General features: G+C 34.8%; 1 protein-coding gene across 4 annotated transcripts; it reads right to left on the reverse strand.

Annotated features, from left to right (window-relative positions):
* Positions 1-6,571: 6,571 nt before the first annotated feature.
* LOC114282632 (stearoyl-[acyl-carrier-protein] 9-desaturase, chloroplastic) lies at positions 6,572-12,764 on the reverse strand. Of its 4 annotated transcripts, none has more exons than XM_028225373.2 (3): positions 12,465-12,764; positions 8,616-9,120; positions 6,572-7,557 (listed from the first exon to the last, which is right to left on the reverse strand). In XM_028225373.2, the coding sequence occupies exons 1-3, from the start codon at positions 12,587-12,589 to the stop codon at positions 6,997-6,999; spliced, it is 1,191 nt and encodes a 396-aa protein (XP_028081174.1). In that variant the 5' UTR covers positions 12,590-12,764; the 3' UTR covers positions 6,572-6,996. The 4 variants fall into 4 exon arrangements, with proteins under 4 accessions (XP_028081174.1, XP_028081175.1, XP_028081176.1 ...); XM_028225374.2 differs by having other exon boundaries at positions 8,616-9,203; positions 12,205-12,764; XM_028225375.2 differs by having other exon boundaries at positions 12,205-12,742.
* Between the last annotated feature and the right edge of the window lie 3,073 nt (positions 12,765-15,837).

The raw sequence follows: 15,837 nt of genomic DNA on the forward strand, positions 1-15,837 counted from the left end.
GTCTTCTTGACCAAGTCTTTCTTCATCAACTCATCCTTCACTGCATAGGAGTGGGCATGCTGGATGGCTTCCAAGAAAAAGAACAAGTTAGAAAATTTGGCTACGTGTAAATTATTGGAATGAAAACTGAATAGGCAAATGACAAGTCAAAGACTTAACAATACAAAGTGCCTCATCATCATGGTGAAGTTCTCATATTGATTGAAGTCAGAGATCCTGTCCATGTCAACTGGAAGGAGAAGGCACGTTGTCAGAGTAGCACCGACTTCAATGTCTTGAATGGCACTATCGCCGACCTTTAGTAATTGATCACCAACCTTGATCTCGGGAAGCCAAGTGTCCTCGAGCAGGGCATCCCTCTCCCCCTCTGGTACAACAAATCTCAACTTCTTCAACACAGGGGCATTGGACAACTCAGCCTCGGCTGGCCTTTTCTTGGCATCAGAGGCCTTCTCGATCTCCGCCAACTTTGAAATTGGAATGGTGTCTTTAGTATCCTTCTCAGAGTCAGAAGGGATAGTGGTGACTTTGGCCTTAGCCTTGGCCTTGGCCTTCTTCACCCTCTTTGGTTTCTGAACTGAGAGACATGAAGGAGTGGATTGCACTGTGATGATGTCGGCTATGAAGTCCTCAACGACGGGTGGTTTGTGACCCATTTCTTCAGAAGTTACAGCAATGGTAACTCCTAGTCCAAGTCTGAAAGCTGGTAAGGCAATCGGTGGATTAGCCGGGTTAGACACCGATAAGTTTGAACTTCAGCGCTTTTAGTTTCTAGTTCTGCCGACAAGTGCGTTTAAAGGTTGGCGATGGCGTTCACATTGAGATTGAGGGATATATTGTCTGGAGCCAATGTGGATGGCTCATTAGCAGGATTAGACGTTGATGCCTAATCAGATTGTGATGAAAAGGCATCTAGTTGAGTTAAAGCTGATGGTGGTATCTTGCTCTTCCTAGGGACGTCGAGAAGTGAAGAGCGATATGCCGGTACATAATTTAGAAGGATGAGAGCTTTGCGGACGTTGATAGGTAAATCTAGAAGCTAGATGAGATCTTGGCTTGGGACGTAAAACTGGCAGAAAGATTTGCTTGGCTAAGAAAAAGTTACAAAATGAAAGAAAACATCAGAACATAAAGGAGAAATAAATTCACAAGTGTTAGAAGAAACCGGATTTTGAGGTGACTAAGTTCTTACCCTCGTCTTCCCTAAAGACTCCTCGGCATAAAGGGTAGAGATGAAGATCGTCATCTGGTGGGAACTCCCAATTGCATGAGACATTCAGATAGTCATCTCCAGTGCCTTTGTTGGAGTCAGGGAGGTCGGCTATCAATTTGTACTTGGTGGATCTGGGTTTAAGGTAGTAAGTATAGCCACTGGAAGACCTGAGACCATACATAGTGTAGTAGTACTGGATGTCGGATAAAGTAATCCTAACATTTTGCCAACATGCTAACTTGGCAATACCATTGATGACCCTAAAGGTGTTTACAGCCAATTGCGTTGGGTTAAGGTTGTAGTAGTGCATAATTTCTCGGAAAAGGATGTTGAGGGGGAATCTAATCCCACCCACAATAATGGATACTCCTGCGAAGGGCATGTAGGTTTCTCTAGGCATGATGGAATCCTCCTTCCCAACCAGCCTGAGATGGACATCGGCAGGATTGTCAAACTCCTAGCAAAAGTATTATAATTTGCTAGGTAAGTCTACCCTCCATTTGAACATACCTATGACCTTGGCTAAGGAGAATTTGATAAGGTTCATGGTTTAAAGGACCTCGGCGAAACCCTAGTGAGCACAAGGGCATCGATTATGCACATCAAGGAAAGGTTTTGTTTCATTTAAATCTATGCAAATAGAAAAGAACCCAAGGTAGGAATTTGGAAACAAACAAGGAAAACAGAGAAAAAACAAGATTCAAAATCTGGATAAAGGTGAAGAAGAACACAGATATGGTCAATACGATGACATGAATGTGCAAAGCATAGAACAGTGAATGAAGTTGAAAAACACAGATTCAGAGAACACCAGAAGTGGACTCATAACAACAATCAGTGCCAATGAGCAAGGCATGTAAACCAAATGCAAAAAACATAAAGGTAGACTAAAGAACATGAAGAATAGTAATCAAATATTGGGATGAAGTGAGAAGATTTGACATTACAGTGTGCGCAACAAATCCATACTCAAGAACAGTAAAGATTGAAATTGAAGAAAAAAGAAAGCGGGGACTTACAGATTGAGGCTGACGAAATAAATGTCGGATTCATATTCGTCGAAGTCAAATTCAATCTTAATTGAAACAGGACAGTGGAAGAGCTCGCCGGAGAAGGTGAATGAAGTATTTGCAGAAGGGAATTGAAGCTTTGGCTATGGAGTTTAAAGAGAGAAAAACTTGAGAAGAGAGAAAGTTGTAATTGCAAAAATGAAGAGACAAAAAGAGAAAGGGGAAGTTTTGTCGAAAACTAAAAAGGCGGCAAAATGTAATGAGGCTACGTTGGACAACATGCCTGTCAGACGGCGTGGCAGATTCGATGCGACCTGATGGCGCGTGACAAGTACGGGCCAATTGAATGGCGACATGTGGACAAAACAGTTGAGATAATGGTGCATGACAGCTCATGCGCAATGGGGGCTCTTGAAATTCTTGAACTAGTGGGGCAATGACCTCGACTAGAGGAGCGATCATGGTTGAGATGTTAAAAGAACTTGGTTCTTGATTCTTGATAAAGAGGACAACTGAGCCCTGGTTACTTGAGGTCGACAAGTCATGATCTCGGTGGAAAGCGAACCTTCATTCTGGCACAAAGCCGCCAATATTGTAAAGTGAAACGATGTAGATTCTATCACCTCAGGTTGTTGAGATAATAGAACCTAAGGGGCAATTGTGGGGAAGTATTTTGAGAATAACGCCATGTGGCTAAGGCGATGTTGGGATGTCGGCCGAGGTACCACGTGGACGAATCATGTTTGCTAAGATGACCACAGCACTACCGAGGTTCTCTACGGTAATACCGGAATCCGAGATATTTGGATAGAAGACAAGATTCCTAGATTAGAAAAGACACTTGGTCTAAACAAAGATAAGGCTCATATGGAGTTTAACTCTATCTAGCTAAGAGTCTGAGATCAGCATTGTGCTTGAGTCTTACGAAGTGAGACTTCCAGGGGATCAGGGCAATGTTGGTTATAAAAGAAATGCACCCTCGTGGGTCTGAGGTACGTATTGATTTATGAGTTTAGTTCTTGTTTGACATCTTGTGAGAGATAAAATTGACTGACTTGATTGTCGAAGTGCCCCCGAGTGGACGAGCCACCATAGTATTCTCATTTTCTTGTTAGCAGGTTGTTGGTTCATTCTATTCTGTCGATGCTCTCCAACTAAGTTCCCTGTTTGGTTGTGAGGTCAAAAATCAACACCCACACCAACAATGTGTTATCGCCACCAACCACCTCTCACTAACAGCAACCACCTTTGGTCACCATATTTTCTTGAAAATCACCTTCAACTACCACCTTAAGCAATTGATCGGCTACTATTTCCAACCACCAACAATCATTTTCGGCCACCATTTTTAGTGGCCAACAACTAGCTTCGACCACCACTTCTAGTGCCAACTGCCTCTCACTGATGGCAACCACTTTTGGCAACTACCTCTTGCGGCCAACAACCACCTTCGACCATTATTTTTAATTGTTGATAACCACCTCCCGTAGCCTCTCATTGTCACTTGTTTCAAAATAAAATTTTAATATATTTATGTACCAAATATATTTTTTGTTATCATTTTTACTCAAAATAAACATAAACATGTTTAATATAAACTAAAAACAATAAATTGTAAAAATTTCCAAACTACACCTTAGTTACTATGCTATAATGAGTAGTATAAGAAAAATAATTTTCTTATAACTTCCATCACTTTCATACTAAACAAATTCAAAAAAAAAAAAAGAAAAAAAAATGATATACATATATTTCATTTTCCTCACTTTCCACCACTTTCATCAAACCAAACTTAGCCTTAGGGCACAACATAGTATTGATTTGGAATTTTTCATTAGATAAAAGATTCTAGAGATTCAAATTCATAAAGGTGCAACTATAGTAACGTTTAGGCATAGTTTTTTACTAGCTTTCGCTTCTTCGTCATGCCGAAAAAACATTACAAAGATTAAAAATAAGGAGAAATTTATAATATGCATCCTTTTAAATGGTGCACATTGTAAAAAAAATTATGATTTTTTATGATAAATGTTATGATTATTTGTGATGTGTATTATGATATTTTGTAATAAAGTTATAAATAGCGAATTATAATGTGCACCCTAAAGTTAGAAATGATAATGTTATGACATTTTATGATTTTTGTTATGAAACTTTAAAATTTTATTATGACATTTGTCAATGAAAAAAAAGTTATGACATTTTGGATTTAAGTGATAAAATTTTATAAAAAAGTTATGAAAGACATGTCATATACACATTTCTAATGGTGCACATTGTAACATCTCCCTAAAAATAATTACAAACGTACATGGAGTGTAATTGTTTTCTATGCTAATTAAGAAACCACAGCAAATGTCACACCCCTATCTTTTAGTAAATAATTTCTCCACTTCCCACTAACTTGTAATTCCCCCAAAAGTTTTGGCATTAGCTTATTTGGTTTTTTCTTCTTTATAAAATTTTCAATAAATTTGATTAACGTGATTGTAAACAAGTCAAGTAATGAGTTGTTCAAATTTAACTAAAACAAAATAAATTTAAGAAACAAATTAAAAGATTGTTTTGATTAACTTTTGAATCAATCTCAAAAGTGTTTAAATACTGAACTGCGTGAACTTGATTTTTTTTTATATAATCTTAGAATGCATATGAACTTTTTTAGCAAAGTTTGAATGAAGTTTAAAAAAACAAATTTCGAAATGTGTTAAAATATAACCAATTCACATAAAAACTCAATCTACATTAAATTTTACCAAACCAAAAATGAATGAAACTTGTACCGATTGGTTTATTTTACAACTTAAAATACTCACTTCTTACTTTTTTACAACTCTATTAAACAACTCTTATGTTGTGTTTGGTTGGGAGATTTGGAGAGAGATTTGAAAAGAGAAATGAAAAAGGTAGATGAATTGTGAATAAAACATGTCTATATTTCACCTACTTTCACACACCTTTTCCCTTTCCCTTTCCAAATCCCTCCTCAAATCCCCCAACCAAACACAGCATTGATGTGAAATAAAAATAGAATTGTATTCAAGCAACCAACTATTAATAATTGTATAAAAGCTTGTTAAGTATGATAAAAAAAAGATATTCTTAGTTGAGTTGGTTTCGGTTTTATATTAGCTTATTTGCTGACAAGAGCTAATTTCAATAAACAAGTTCAACTTCCAGCTTTTTCGCAGTTAATACAACTGGGGCACCCTATACGTTTTAGTTGGATGTCGACCTACCACAACTCTCATTTCTCTAGTTTTAAAACCATCTCTATGTAGAAGATAAAATACTAAACAAGATACGAACACAAATAAAATCGATCTATGTAGCCAATTCTAACACTGTGTTTAGTTAGAAGATTTGGAAATAAATTTAAAAAAAGAAAAAGAAAAGACAAGTAAAATGTGAATAAAATATATCTATATTTCATTTAATTTCACACATCTTTTCATTTTCCCTTTTTAAATTCCTTCTTAAATCTCCCAACCAAACACAGTGTAAATGATTAGAACAAAAACTTGGACGAAATATGTCCTTTAGAATTTCATGACCTGTTAAATGACTTGCAAAATAGAAAAAGCACATGTCAAGACCAGATTGTAATCCAGATGTGAGAAACACACGTACTACTGAAAACAAAAGTCGATAAAACAAACACGGTTAATTTGCATCAAGAAGGAAGAAGCATGTGATGTAGAATAGGGTAGATAAAGGAGGAAATCACACAACAGTCACAGCCTAGATTACTGTCAAATATTACACTCGAATTATATTAAGTCAAAATAACAAACTACGCGATACTCAACATATTCAAAGTAATTATAAAGTTAAATCCTAACTCAAACAATACTAGTACTAATAATAAAATAAAAATGAACCAATTATAATTATTGAACTACAAGGTTTTCCGACCCATAGATTTCACCCTAGGCTTCCAAACCGATAATGGGCATCCAAATAATTAAAGGTTGCACCATCAACGGGATGGGTATCGAAAAGGTAGTAAATTACTTGGTACATGTAAGACAACCAAGCAACAAGCAAAGGAAGAAGATGAGATTGTGGATCACTGCCCTAGTATGATGCCAACCAAGGCAAGGAAGCTGATTAAAAACATGAGAAAACCAAGTGAAATGCCGATTCTTCTGTTTCAACAGCCCAAAAGCAGTAATATAAGAATGTGGGATGCTTTCAGGGTTAACTAGATCTCATAAATCACATCAATGGCTCAAGACACTCGAGATCTTTAATTTGTAATTTACTTTGAAGTTTCAAAATAATCACAAAAAAATTCTACCAACGTCAAGAATTTCAATTCAAATATCAAACTCAATGTCGAAGTGTATGCATCAATCATACCTCTCAATATTTCATTGCACTAAGTACTGCATAATTCTAAAAATAGACGCTTTGGTTCTTTAGCTGGAGCAATCACTGTATCAAACAATTACAGACCAACATACCAAATTGCCAAAGACAGATTATTTTGTTTGACTCAGAAAATAACAGAAACATACTCATACAGTAAACTACTGAAAGAACACAACAAAACTACATGTGAAGATCTAATGTCACCACACAAGAGAAACAAACCATATCTACAGCTAAACGGAGTCCCTCTAAACAAAATCCCTTCACACAACAGTATTAAGAAAATGGAATGGCGAAAAACAAACTACAAGTCAAAATTTATACCCGTTCTTTTAACCACGTAAAATGCGAGACTTGCAGGAGAGTGAAGCTGAACTTCTTGTTCCATCACACATGCACTTAGAGCTTCACTTCTCTATCAAAGATCCAGCTAAATGGAACGGTGCGTACTTGTTTAACCCTGCTTTGAGCTCTTTCCTCAAGCCGTCTAATTCTTGGAGTCAACCCACAAACATAATCCTGCGCTTTTTGTCCCTCCCCGGAAAGTCCGGTTAGTTCCTCCACTTTCCACCTACCAACCAAAAATTCCAATATATCTGCGTAGTCCTTAGCAGTGTAGACACCAAGCCCCTGAGCAACAGCTGAAAAGTGCTCAAAAAGGTTATCATCACGGCCATCGTACATCAAGTGGGCTGGCATAGAGATTTTCTTCTTCATCATATCGGCAAGAGCCAGGACAGTTCCATCAGGGTCAATCTCAAAGAGCTTTTCCACTATCTTTGTATAAGCAGTTTCATGGCGCTTCTCATCCGAGGCAATAGTTCCACAAATTTGAGCCAGCTTAATGTCCCCGTACTCCTTGGCATGTCTGGCTGTATTCCCATGAGAGATAAAAGTTGCCCGCTCTTGGAATGATGTATAAATGAATCCAAGGTAGGGATTGTTTTCTGTCCGGGGATCCTGAGACAAGAGAGCAAAATGGTGTCCACAAGTTAAAATTAGATGGGACGATTGGTGTGTCAGATTTAATACTCCCAACTAAAAGACCTCGTTGCACTTGTAGATTCATGCAGTTGGTAGTGGCATACTCATCCAGGAATACAAACAACTCCAACAGCCTTCGACCTGTCTTACTATTTACATCAAAGAAACAGATACTCTTGTAGGAGGGCCATTTCAAAATCCATCTCCAAAAAACTACAGTACCCAAACTTCAAAACATGGAAGTGTTTCATTTGCTCACAGTTATCCCATGCACTTTTCCCAAAACTAAAAAGAAATGATAAGGAAAAAAAATTGTACGTACTTTTGACCAAATACAGAAAGTCAACTAATATATAAGAAAATTTAAAACTTTTTCAGAAATATTTTTCCCAGAAACCCAAATGATAAGCCTACAAAAGCTTCACATTTACTTGAAAATTCAAACAACAATAACTGAATATCAGAAAATCAGAACCAGAAAGTGGTTGGTGAATCATATCTAACAAATATTTGGAAAGCACCAACCATACACGTACAAAGAAATGCTGCAGTTCCTTGTCAAACACATGATAATTGAGAAATCAGAAGATAAGATTTTGTGGGAATAGTAAGAGCAGTATAACCTCACTATACTGAGCAAAGTGAAACTGTTCCTCACTACCTTATATGGTAGGAAAAAAGATTGCATTGAAGAAGTTATGGGTATACTTCTGCCCCTAAGACCTAACTAGATCATAAAGTTATGTAATCATTTCCTCAACCTACTTCACACGTTACCCAAAGTCACATCAATATTGACTTCAGAAGAATTACAAGATTAATAATGGTAAACAGAAAAAGGTCTTGTTAATGTGTGCCCTTAGGAAACATGTTAACAATGCTTAAAAAAATTGTACATTCTTTATTACATGCACTTTCATGCAAGATATACAACCTTTTTAAGCTTCTTAACACGTGTCCTAAGGACACACGTCAACAAAATCCAACAAAAAATTTAGAACTAAAATTATCAAAATACATAGGAAGGATCTTACCATTCCTGACCCAATCAAATACTGAATTGTCTTCTCAATTTGCTTCATGTCCACACGCCCAGATAGGTAGAGATATTTATTGAGAAGATCACCATGCCTATTCTCTTCAGCAGTCCAAGCTCTAGTCCATCTTGCCCAAGAAGAAAGGCTTGCCCCTGTTTCATCCCGAACACCATCTAGGGTATTTAGCATTGTTTGGTAAGTTGGAAGGGCTTCTTCTGTGATCATATCTCCAACCAAAACAACAAAGTAATCATCTGGAATCTCCTTTGCCCTCTCCCTTAGTTCCTTGACTTGATCATGAAATCCCTCAGACGCAGGATCGGGCAAAAAATCTTGAGGTTGCCAACATTTCTCCACTGGCTTCAGGTGAACCAAAATGTTCTCATCAGCCCAATCCTCCAAATTTTTGAAGATCTCTACCTTTTGGGGTGGCATGGAATGTGTTACTTGAACATGAACCTCATGAGGAGGGCTAAAAGGCTTCTTGAGATTCTCAACCTCCCTAAGTAAGACGGGAGAAACATGAATTAGATACTTAGAATTCAGTTTGGGTGCAGGGCAAGGCCAAGACACTGGTTTGATGACCTGAAGTATATATGCACAAATGTTAACATGTAGGTAAAAATAAATAAATTTTTCGCGCTATTGTTTCCTCAAGCCACTATGCTATCCAAGGACACAAGAGCCAACAGAGTACACATTCATGTGCTCAAGTCATTGTTATTCTTAGGTAGTGTTTGGTTCACTGGAATAAAATAGAATGGAATGGTCATTCTCTAGCCTCCTTATGAAATGACTATTCCCTTATAATGGTGAATGATGATTCCATTCGCAATACATTTTTCATCATTTTTTCAATAAACCAACATGGGAACTGACATTTTGATGGAATGATCATTTTATTCCACTTCATTCCAATGAACAAACATACCATTAAGGATTTAATCAGTAGGCAGTGTATCATGTCTAATTAATATTAAACCACATGGAAATTATATTATCTTTCATAATATGGTGAAGATAAAGCAAACATGTTATGTAAAAGTATAATGGAAACGAGTCTATATATACAGATAGGATTCCAGCTCTGTGCTAATCAATCTCATGCATCACCATTAGCACTAGTTGTCAAAACAATACATAATTCAACATTGCTGGCCCATATTAGATTAGAAAAATCAGTAAAACTCAATCCATGTTGATGCAATATATAGATATTTAGTGAATACTAGAGAAGTTACATGAATTCAAGGCCATGGTTTCTTCAAAGGATGGGGAGGAAAAAATTTCAACTTTTATCTCTAATTGGTCCAAGGGATTATAAGATGGAAATAAGGGAAGGTAGCAGGGGAAAGGAATAACTTATCCCTGCTTTTATTTGGTTAAGGAGAAAGGAAAGAAATAGGTGACGTTATTTTACCATTATGCCCTTACAAACTGAAGAAAGAATTCTTTAAAGGATAAAATGGTCAAAAAGAGGAGTTTCTACCTCCCTCTCATTTTTTGAAGGAAAATGGTTGGCTAGAAAAGAAAGTCAATCCCTCCTTTCATTTCCATTTTCTTCTCCTTCATAACAAACAACAGAAAACAAATTCATTACTCCCCTCCTCCCTTTCCTTTTCCTTCCTCCACTCAATCACCCTACTCACAAAGTGTAAGTGTGTTGAGTGACCTCTCGCATAATAATTATTTCTAGAGTTTCATAAGCTATATGAACAAGTAAAACTTCTTACAACAAAAAGATTCAAAATGGAAACAAACCAAGAATACCATATATAACAATGGTACAAAATAACAATGATGTTCCAGTGTCACAGTTCCGGAAAGACCAGCAAACTTCAGTGCCTAATACATCTAATATAATAATGATGGAGCCATTACATTTGCTGATTTTATCTTGTACTGAAACATGATACAAAATTTGTAACGCTGCCTGAGATGTTTTATGTAGGTTCTCCTTACACAAAATGAAAAAATAAAAATAAAAACATAACAAACAAACAAAAAAAACAGAAAAAAAAACAAAAAACAAAAAACAAAAAACAAAAAACCAAAACAAAACAGAACAAACCAGAACAAAACAAAAACAAACAAAACAAAAGAAACAAAAAGAACAAAAAAAATAAATGAACAAAGAGCCCAAAAAAAGGATGCATTAAAATCCAACTTCAGGAGCAGACTCCGCAGGACCTTTTACCCATCTAACTGGCACACTAACCATTTGATTTTTCCTTTGCGCTGTCAAATAAGTTTCAAAATAGTGGCCTATACAATTGAAACTCTAAAGGCGAAACTTTAGCTGGCTGACTGATAACTACCAAAACCAAAAAGAAGAAGAAGAAACAAAGGGAAAAATCAAATAAAAAAATAATTAAAAAATGAAAGACAGGATTATTAGTCAATATAACATGAAATACAGCTGCTAATTTTCAGAAAAAGTCAAAGATGCACCACCTAAAAACATAGACCCAAAGCATTTTCTTTGTTTTTGTTTTTTTTCCCCCCCACTTTTGGGTAGAAACAGGATGGATGATCAAAATATTAGAACTAGGTTCACCAACTTGGATATTATGTCACAAGAAATCAACTAACCACCGAGAACAATAAATTAAAAACCACTTGGCCAAGTTACAAGCGAAAAAAGAAAAAAATGAAACGATCCTATTTAAATTCTCCAAATTGAAAATATTGGCGTGACACTTTCAAGGAGATCAAAAGATAATATACGTGACACCGGAAAAAGGAGAAAAGTGAAAAGGATATGAAAACACAGGAAATACAACCATATGCTAACATGGTAATTCAATTGAACTACAAAGCACAAAACGTACATAGTACAAATGTTGGCCCGGCTTTGATCATTTCCACACACAAACAAACATGCATCAAAAAGCTTCCACATGCATACAAAACCATTTACACCATGGCACATCAGCCAATCATGCACCTGTTCTATAGTATGAATATTACAGAATAAAATGCCAGTATATTAAACCTGATTTTTTTTTTTTTTTTTTTTTTTTTTTTTTTTTAAATGCACATGAATTTTAACCCAGATTTAATTATAAAATTTTATGAACGGGAAGGGTTTTGATGACATGTCACCAGTGAAGAAGTAGATGAAGGACACATTCCAAAAATACGACTCAATTGAGGCATCCAGTCAAAACCAACGAAGCAAAAGTTTCAAACCTAAGTCTCAACACATGAAAACAAACATTTTAATTGAATAATGATAAAAATCATAACCGCCACAGCCGACACAATTGAAAAAGACGAACAAAAGCTGCACAACGCATAAATACAACAAAGCACCAAAACAAAAACAGAAACAACTCTGTTCTAATAATAAAAATTCAAACAGCAGAACCAACTGCCTTTAAGCGAAACTACAATCCAATTCATCAATTCAATCATGCAATTAAAATAACAAATACATGTTGATTCAGATGGAGTGTGTATATATATAAAGATGTAATGACAATAACCATCAACCAAAAAGAAAAAAATAGAAAGCAAAATTAGTACAATTAAATATTATGCACAAGCATGAATCAGATCCTCAAAATTTGATATCTCAACCTACCATGATATCACCAAAAGCTTGTCTTTGAGTTGGTATGTGTGTGCAGAGAGAACCAAAGCCATGAAGATTGAGAAAAACCCATCTCAGGTAACACAATTTAATACACAAGAACGCCAATATCCCAACAGGAAAATTCAAATTGAACCATCTCAAATCCAATTTAGAGAAAGAAAATCATGAACCCAGATCAAGAAACAGAAAGAAACATCAAACTATGAGAAGATCCGAATAAACAAGTGAGATTTGAAAGACAAACTCACTTGGAGCCAGAGTGGAGGGTGGAAGCCATGACAAACTTGGGAGATCTGAGAGTGACCATTGATGGAATAGCAAAAGAAGGGTACTTCTGGGACTGAAAAGTGATGGGGCTGAGCTTCAAAGCCATTTTCTTCTTCCTTGAGAGCTTTTCTTTTCTCTGGTTTTGTTTTCCCCCACAAAACAGAGAAACAAGGAAATGCCAAAATGAGGGAGAGGTGGAGAGACAAGGGGTGGGACAAAGAAGCCACTTGAGGGGTTTTTAAGGGAAAAAAAGTTATTTGGTAGTTTTGGACTTTTGAAACACAATTTATATCATAAAAAAATATATATATATATATATATATATATTATTGATAAGATTAACATAGGGAAATGGTGGAGACCCCCCAGCTCCAGGGCACCCCCAGCACCCCCCACCTCCACGTGGGGGGCTGCTTGTGGCTGAAAACTAAAAAAAAAAAAAAAAAAAAAAAAAAAAAACAGTTTTTTGGACCAATCAGAAGGGACCCCAGTACCCCACTGGGGGTCTCATGCATTTTCCGATTAACATATATTGAAGAAAGTGTAAAAAAATATTATAGTATTGGGGAAATCTACAACGGGCATCGTTACGATTTTTTTTTTATGAAAGTTATGATTTTTTTGATATGTAGAGTATAATAATTTTTTTTTTTTTTTGATAAAGTTATAAATAGTAAATTTATAATATGCATCTCAAAATTGGAATAATAATGTTATAATACTTTGTGATTTTTAAGTCTTGTTTGTCATAATCTAAAAAAGTTAAAAAGTTACTATCTAATTTTAGTCACATCATCTTATTTAAGTCACAACATCTTTTTATCACATCACTTCAAACTCAAACTATATATAATCCAAATTTCATAAAAAAATCAAAAAATATATTTATTTAAATGATCCCAAACCACCCCTTATTATTAAACTTGGTGATTTTGTTATTACACTGGTTTTTGTTGTTGCGTTTACAAAAATAAATAAATAAAAGGTCATGATTTTTGTAGTGAAAATGTTTATGACATTTTCTGTTTAAATTATAAAATTTTATAATAAAAAAAAAAAGGTATGAAAGGCATTTATATACATATTTTTTAGGGCAAATTACATATACACCCCTCCAGGTTTGGCAAAATTACAGATACCCCCCTGAGGTTTGAGAAATTACGAATTCCCCCCTGAATGCTATATTTGCATAAGAAATTAGGGGGTAATTTGTTATGAAATATAAATCTCAGGGGGTAAATTGTTATGAAAATACAAACCTCAGGGGGCGGGATGTAATTTCCGAAACCTCAGGGGGGTATCTGTAATTTAACCAAACCTGGAGGGGTGTATATGTAATTTGCCCTATTTTTTAGGCAACCAAGCTATGTCCCATCATCATAAGGACATGGAAGAGAGAGATAAATAGATAGAGAAGTGTAGATTTACCTCTTCACATAGTTCATTTCCCTATTATTAGGAGTGGATTGGTGGGGGTTAGGGGTGGGCGCGGGTCAGTTGCGGTTACAGAACTTTTAATTCGTCATCCGTTCACTAGATTGGCGGGTTGAAGAAAATCAATCAACATCCGTCTGCCAATCCGGTGGATGTGGATTGAGCGGATTGGCGGATGGATGCGAATCGGTTTGGCGGTTTGAAATTTTATAAATTTTCAACATAGTTCAACTTGTGCACTTCTTCAAAAAAAAAATAATAAAATAAAGTATTACAGTCAATTACTTAAAAAATTATTACAATTATTGCATGCCTCATCCAAAGAAAAAAAATTTAAAACTTTTGAATATCACAATCACTGCATGCCTCATCCATATATTACAATCACAGTATGCCTCATCCACATAAAGTATTATAATATGTGGTTCTTAAAATATAAAAACAATTCAAACTACCAAAACCATGAACAGAGCAATAGTAGAGATTGTATTGTTACATTTATATATGTTTTTTAAAACAAAAACCAATCAGCATGTATCATATTTTCTATTTATTACTTTTAGAGTTAAATTTAAAAACAAAAAAATATAGATAAATAATACGTTTATTTTTTTCAATTCAAAAAATATATTCAAGTTGAAAACTTTTTTTCAACAGAATATTTAAATTATTTTTCAATTGAAAATACAAACAAAATATTTAAACAAATTAAAAACACAAAATCTTATAAATTATTAAGGGTGCTCGCGGTTTGGCGATTCGGTTGCGGCTAAAGGAACCTCAAATCCGCCATCCGTCCGCTAAATTGGCGGATTGAAGAAAATCAATCCGCAACCGTCCGCTCGTCATCACGCATCCATCCAAAATGCGCCGGATCGGATCGGTTCGGTCGATTTTTGAGGATCGATATATCCGCTGCTCACCCCTGGTGGGGACCAAATTAGGAGGCTTTTTCCAAATTAAGCCAAAATAACAACTTATTTCTCAAACTAGGCCTAGTTTGAACGGAATTCTCAAATTAGGTTAAAACATGATTGTGAACCACGCTTTCACCATTTACCTAGCCCTCGCGAGGAAAATTTGTAAAATCGTAAATTATTTTTTTTTTATTTTATAAAACGTGATTACAAATCACGCCTTTAAAAAAAAAAAAATTTTTTTTAAATGTGATTTCAAACCACGCGTTTACTGTTAACCAAATAAAGCGTGAATGATATCCACACTTTTAAACAAAATGTGAAAACGTGTATTAAAAACAGATTTTCAACAAACACTCAAACCCAGCACTTCATTCTATAACACACACACACACACACACACACACACACACACACTCTCTCTCTCTCTCATCCATATATAATTTTTAATATATATAAATTTTATTTTATAAAACTAAGACTAATATTAAATATATATATATATATATAATAATTTATAATAGTAAATAATAATCAACTATATAATTTATATATAATTTTGAAAAAAAATAACTTTTATTGAAAAAATAACTTTTTTTTAATTAATTTTTTTTCAAATAAAATTAATTGAAAAAAAAATTATTAGTAAAATTTTTAAATTTTTGTTTAAAAATCAACGTAAACTCATTTTTTGAATTTATGTTTTTTCTTCAAAATTACAAATTGAGACAACCATTTTTAAACTAAAAAAATTATTAAACAAGTTTTTATGATAAGTTTTTAAATTTTTGTAAATATAAATTGAAAACTGAAAATAAAATGGTTACCAAACATACCTCAGATGGTAAAAATTAATTTGGTTAAGAAATAAGAAATAAGAAATAATTATCATTTAAGGGTAAAAAATAATTATCATTTTAACTTTTAGACAGGTTATATATATACGTATGGTTGTTTCAATTTATTTTGTAAAAAATTATTTCTAACCACTCGAAAGATAAAA

Source organism: Camellia sinensis, chromosome 7, assembly GCF_055761805.1.
Source record: "Camellia sinensis isolate YWXY chromosome 7, ASM5576180v1, whole genome shotgun sequence".
Classification (NCBI taxonomy): domain Eukaryota; kingdom Viridiplantae; phylum Streptophyta; class Magnoliopsida; order Ericales; family Theaceae; genus Camellia; species Camellia sinensis.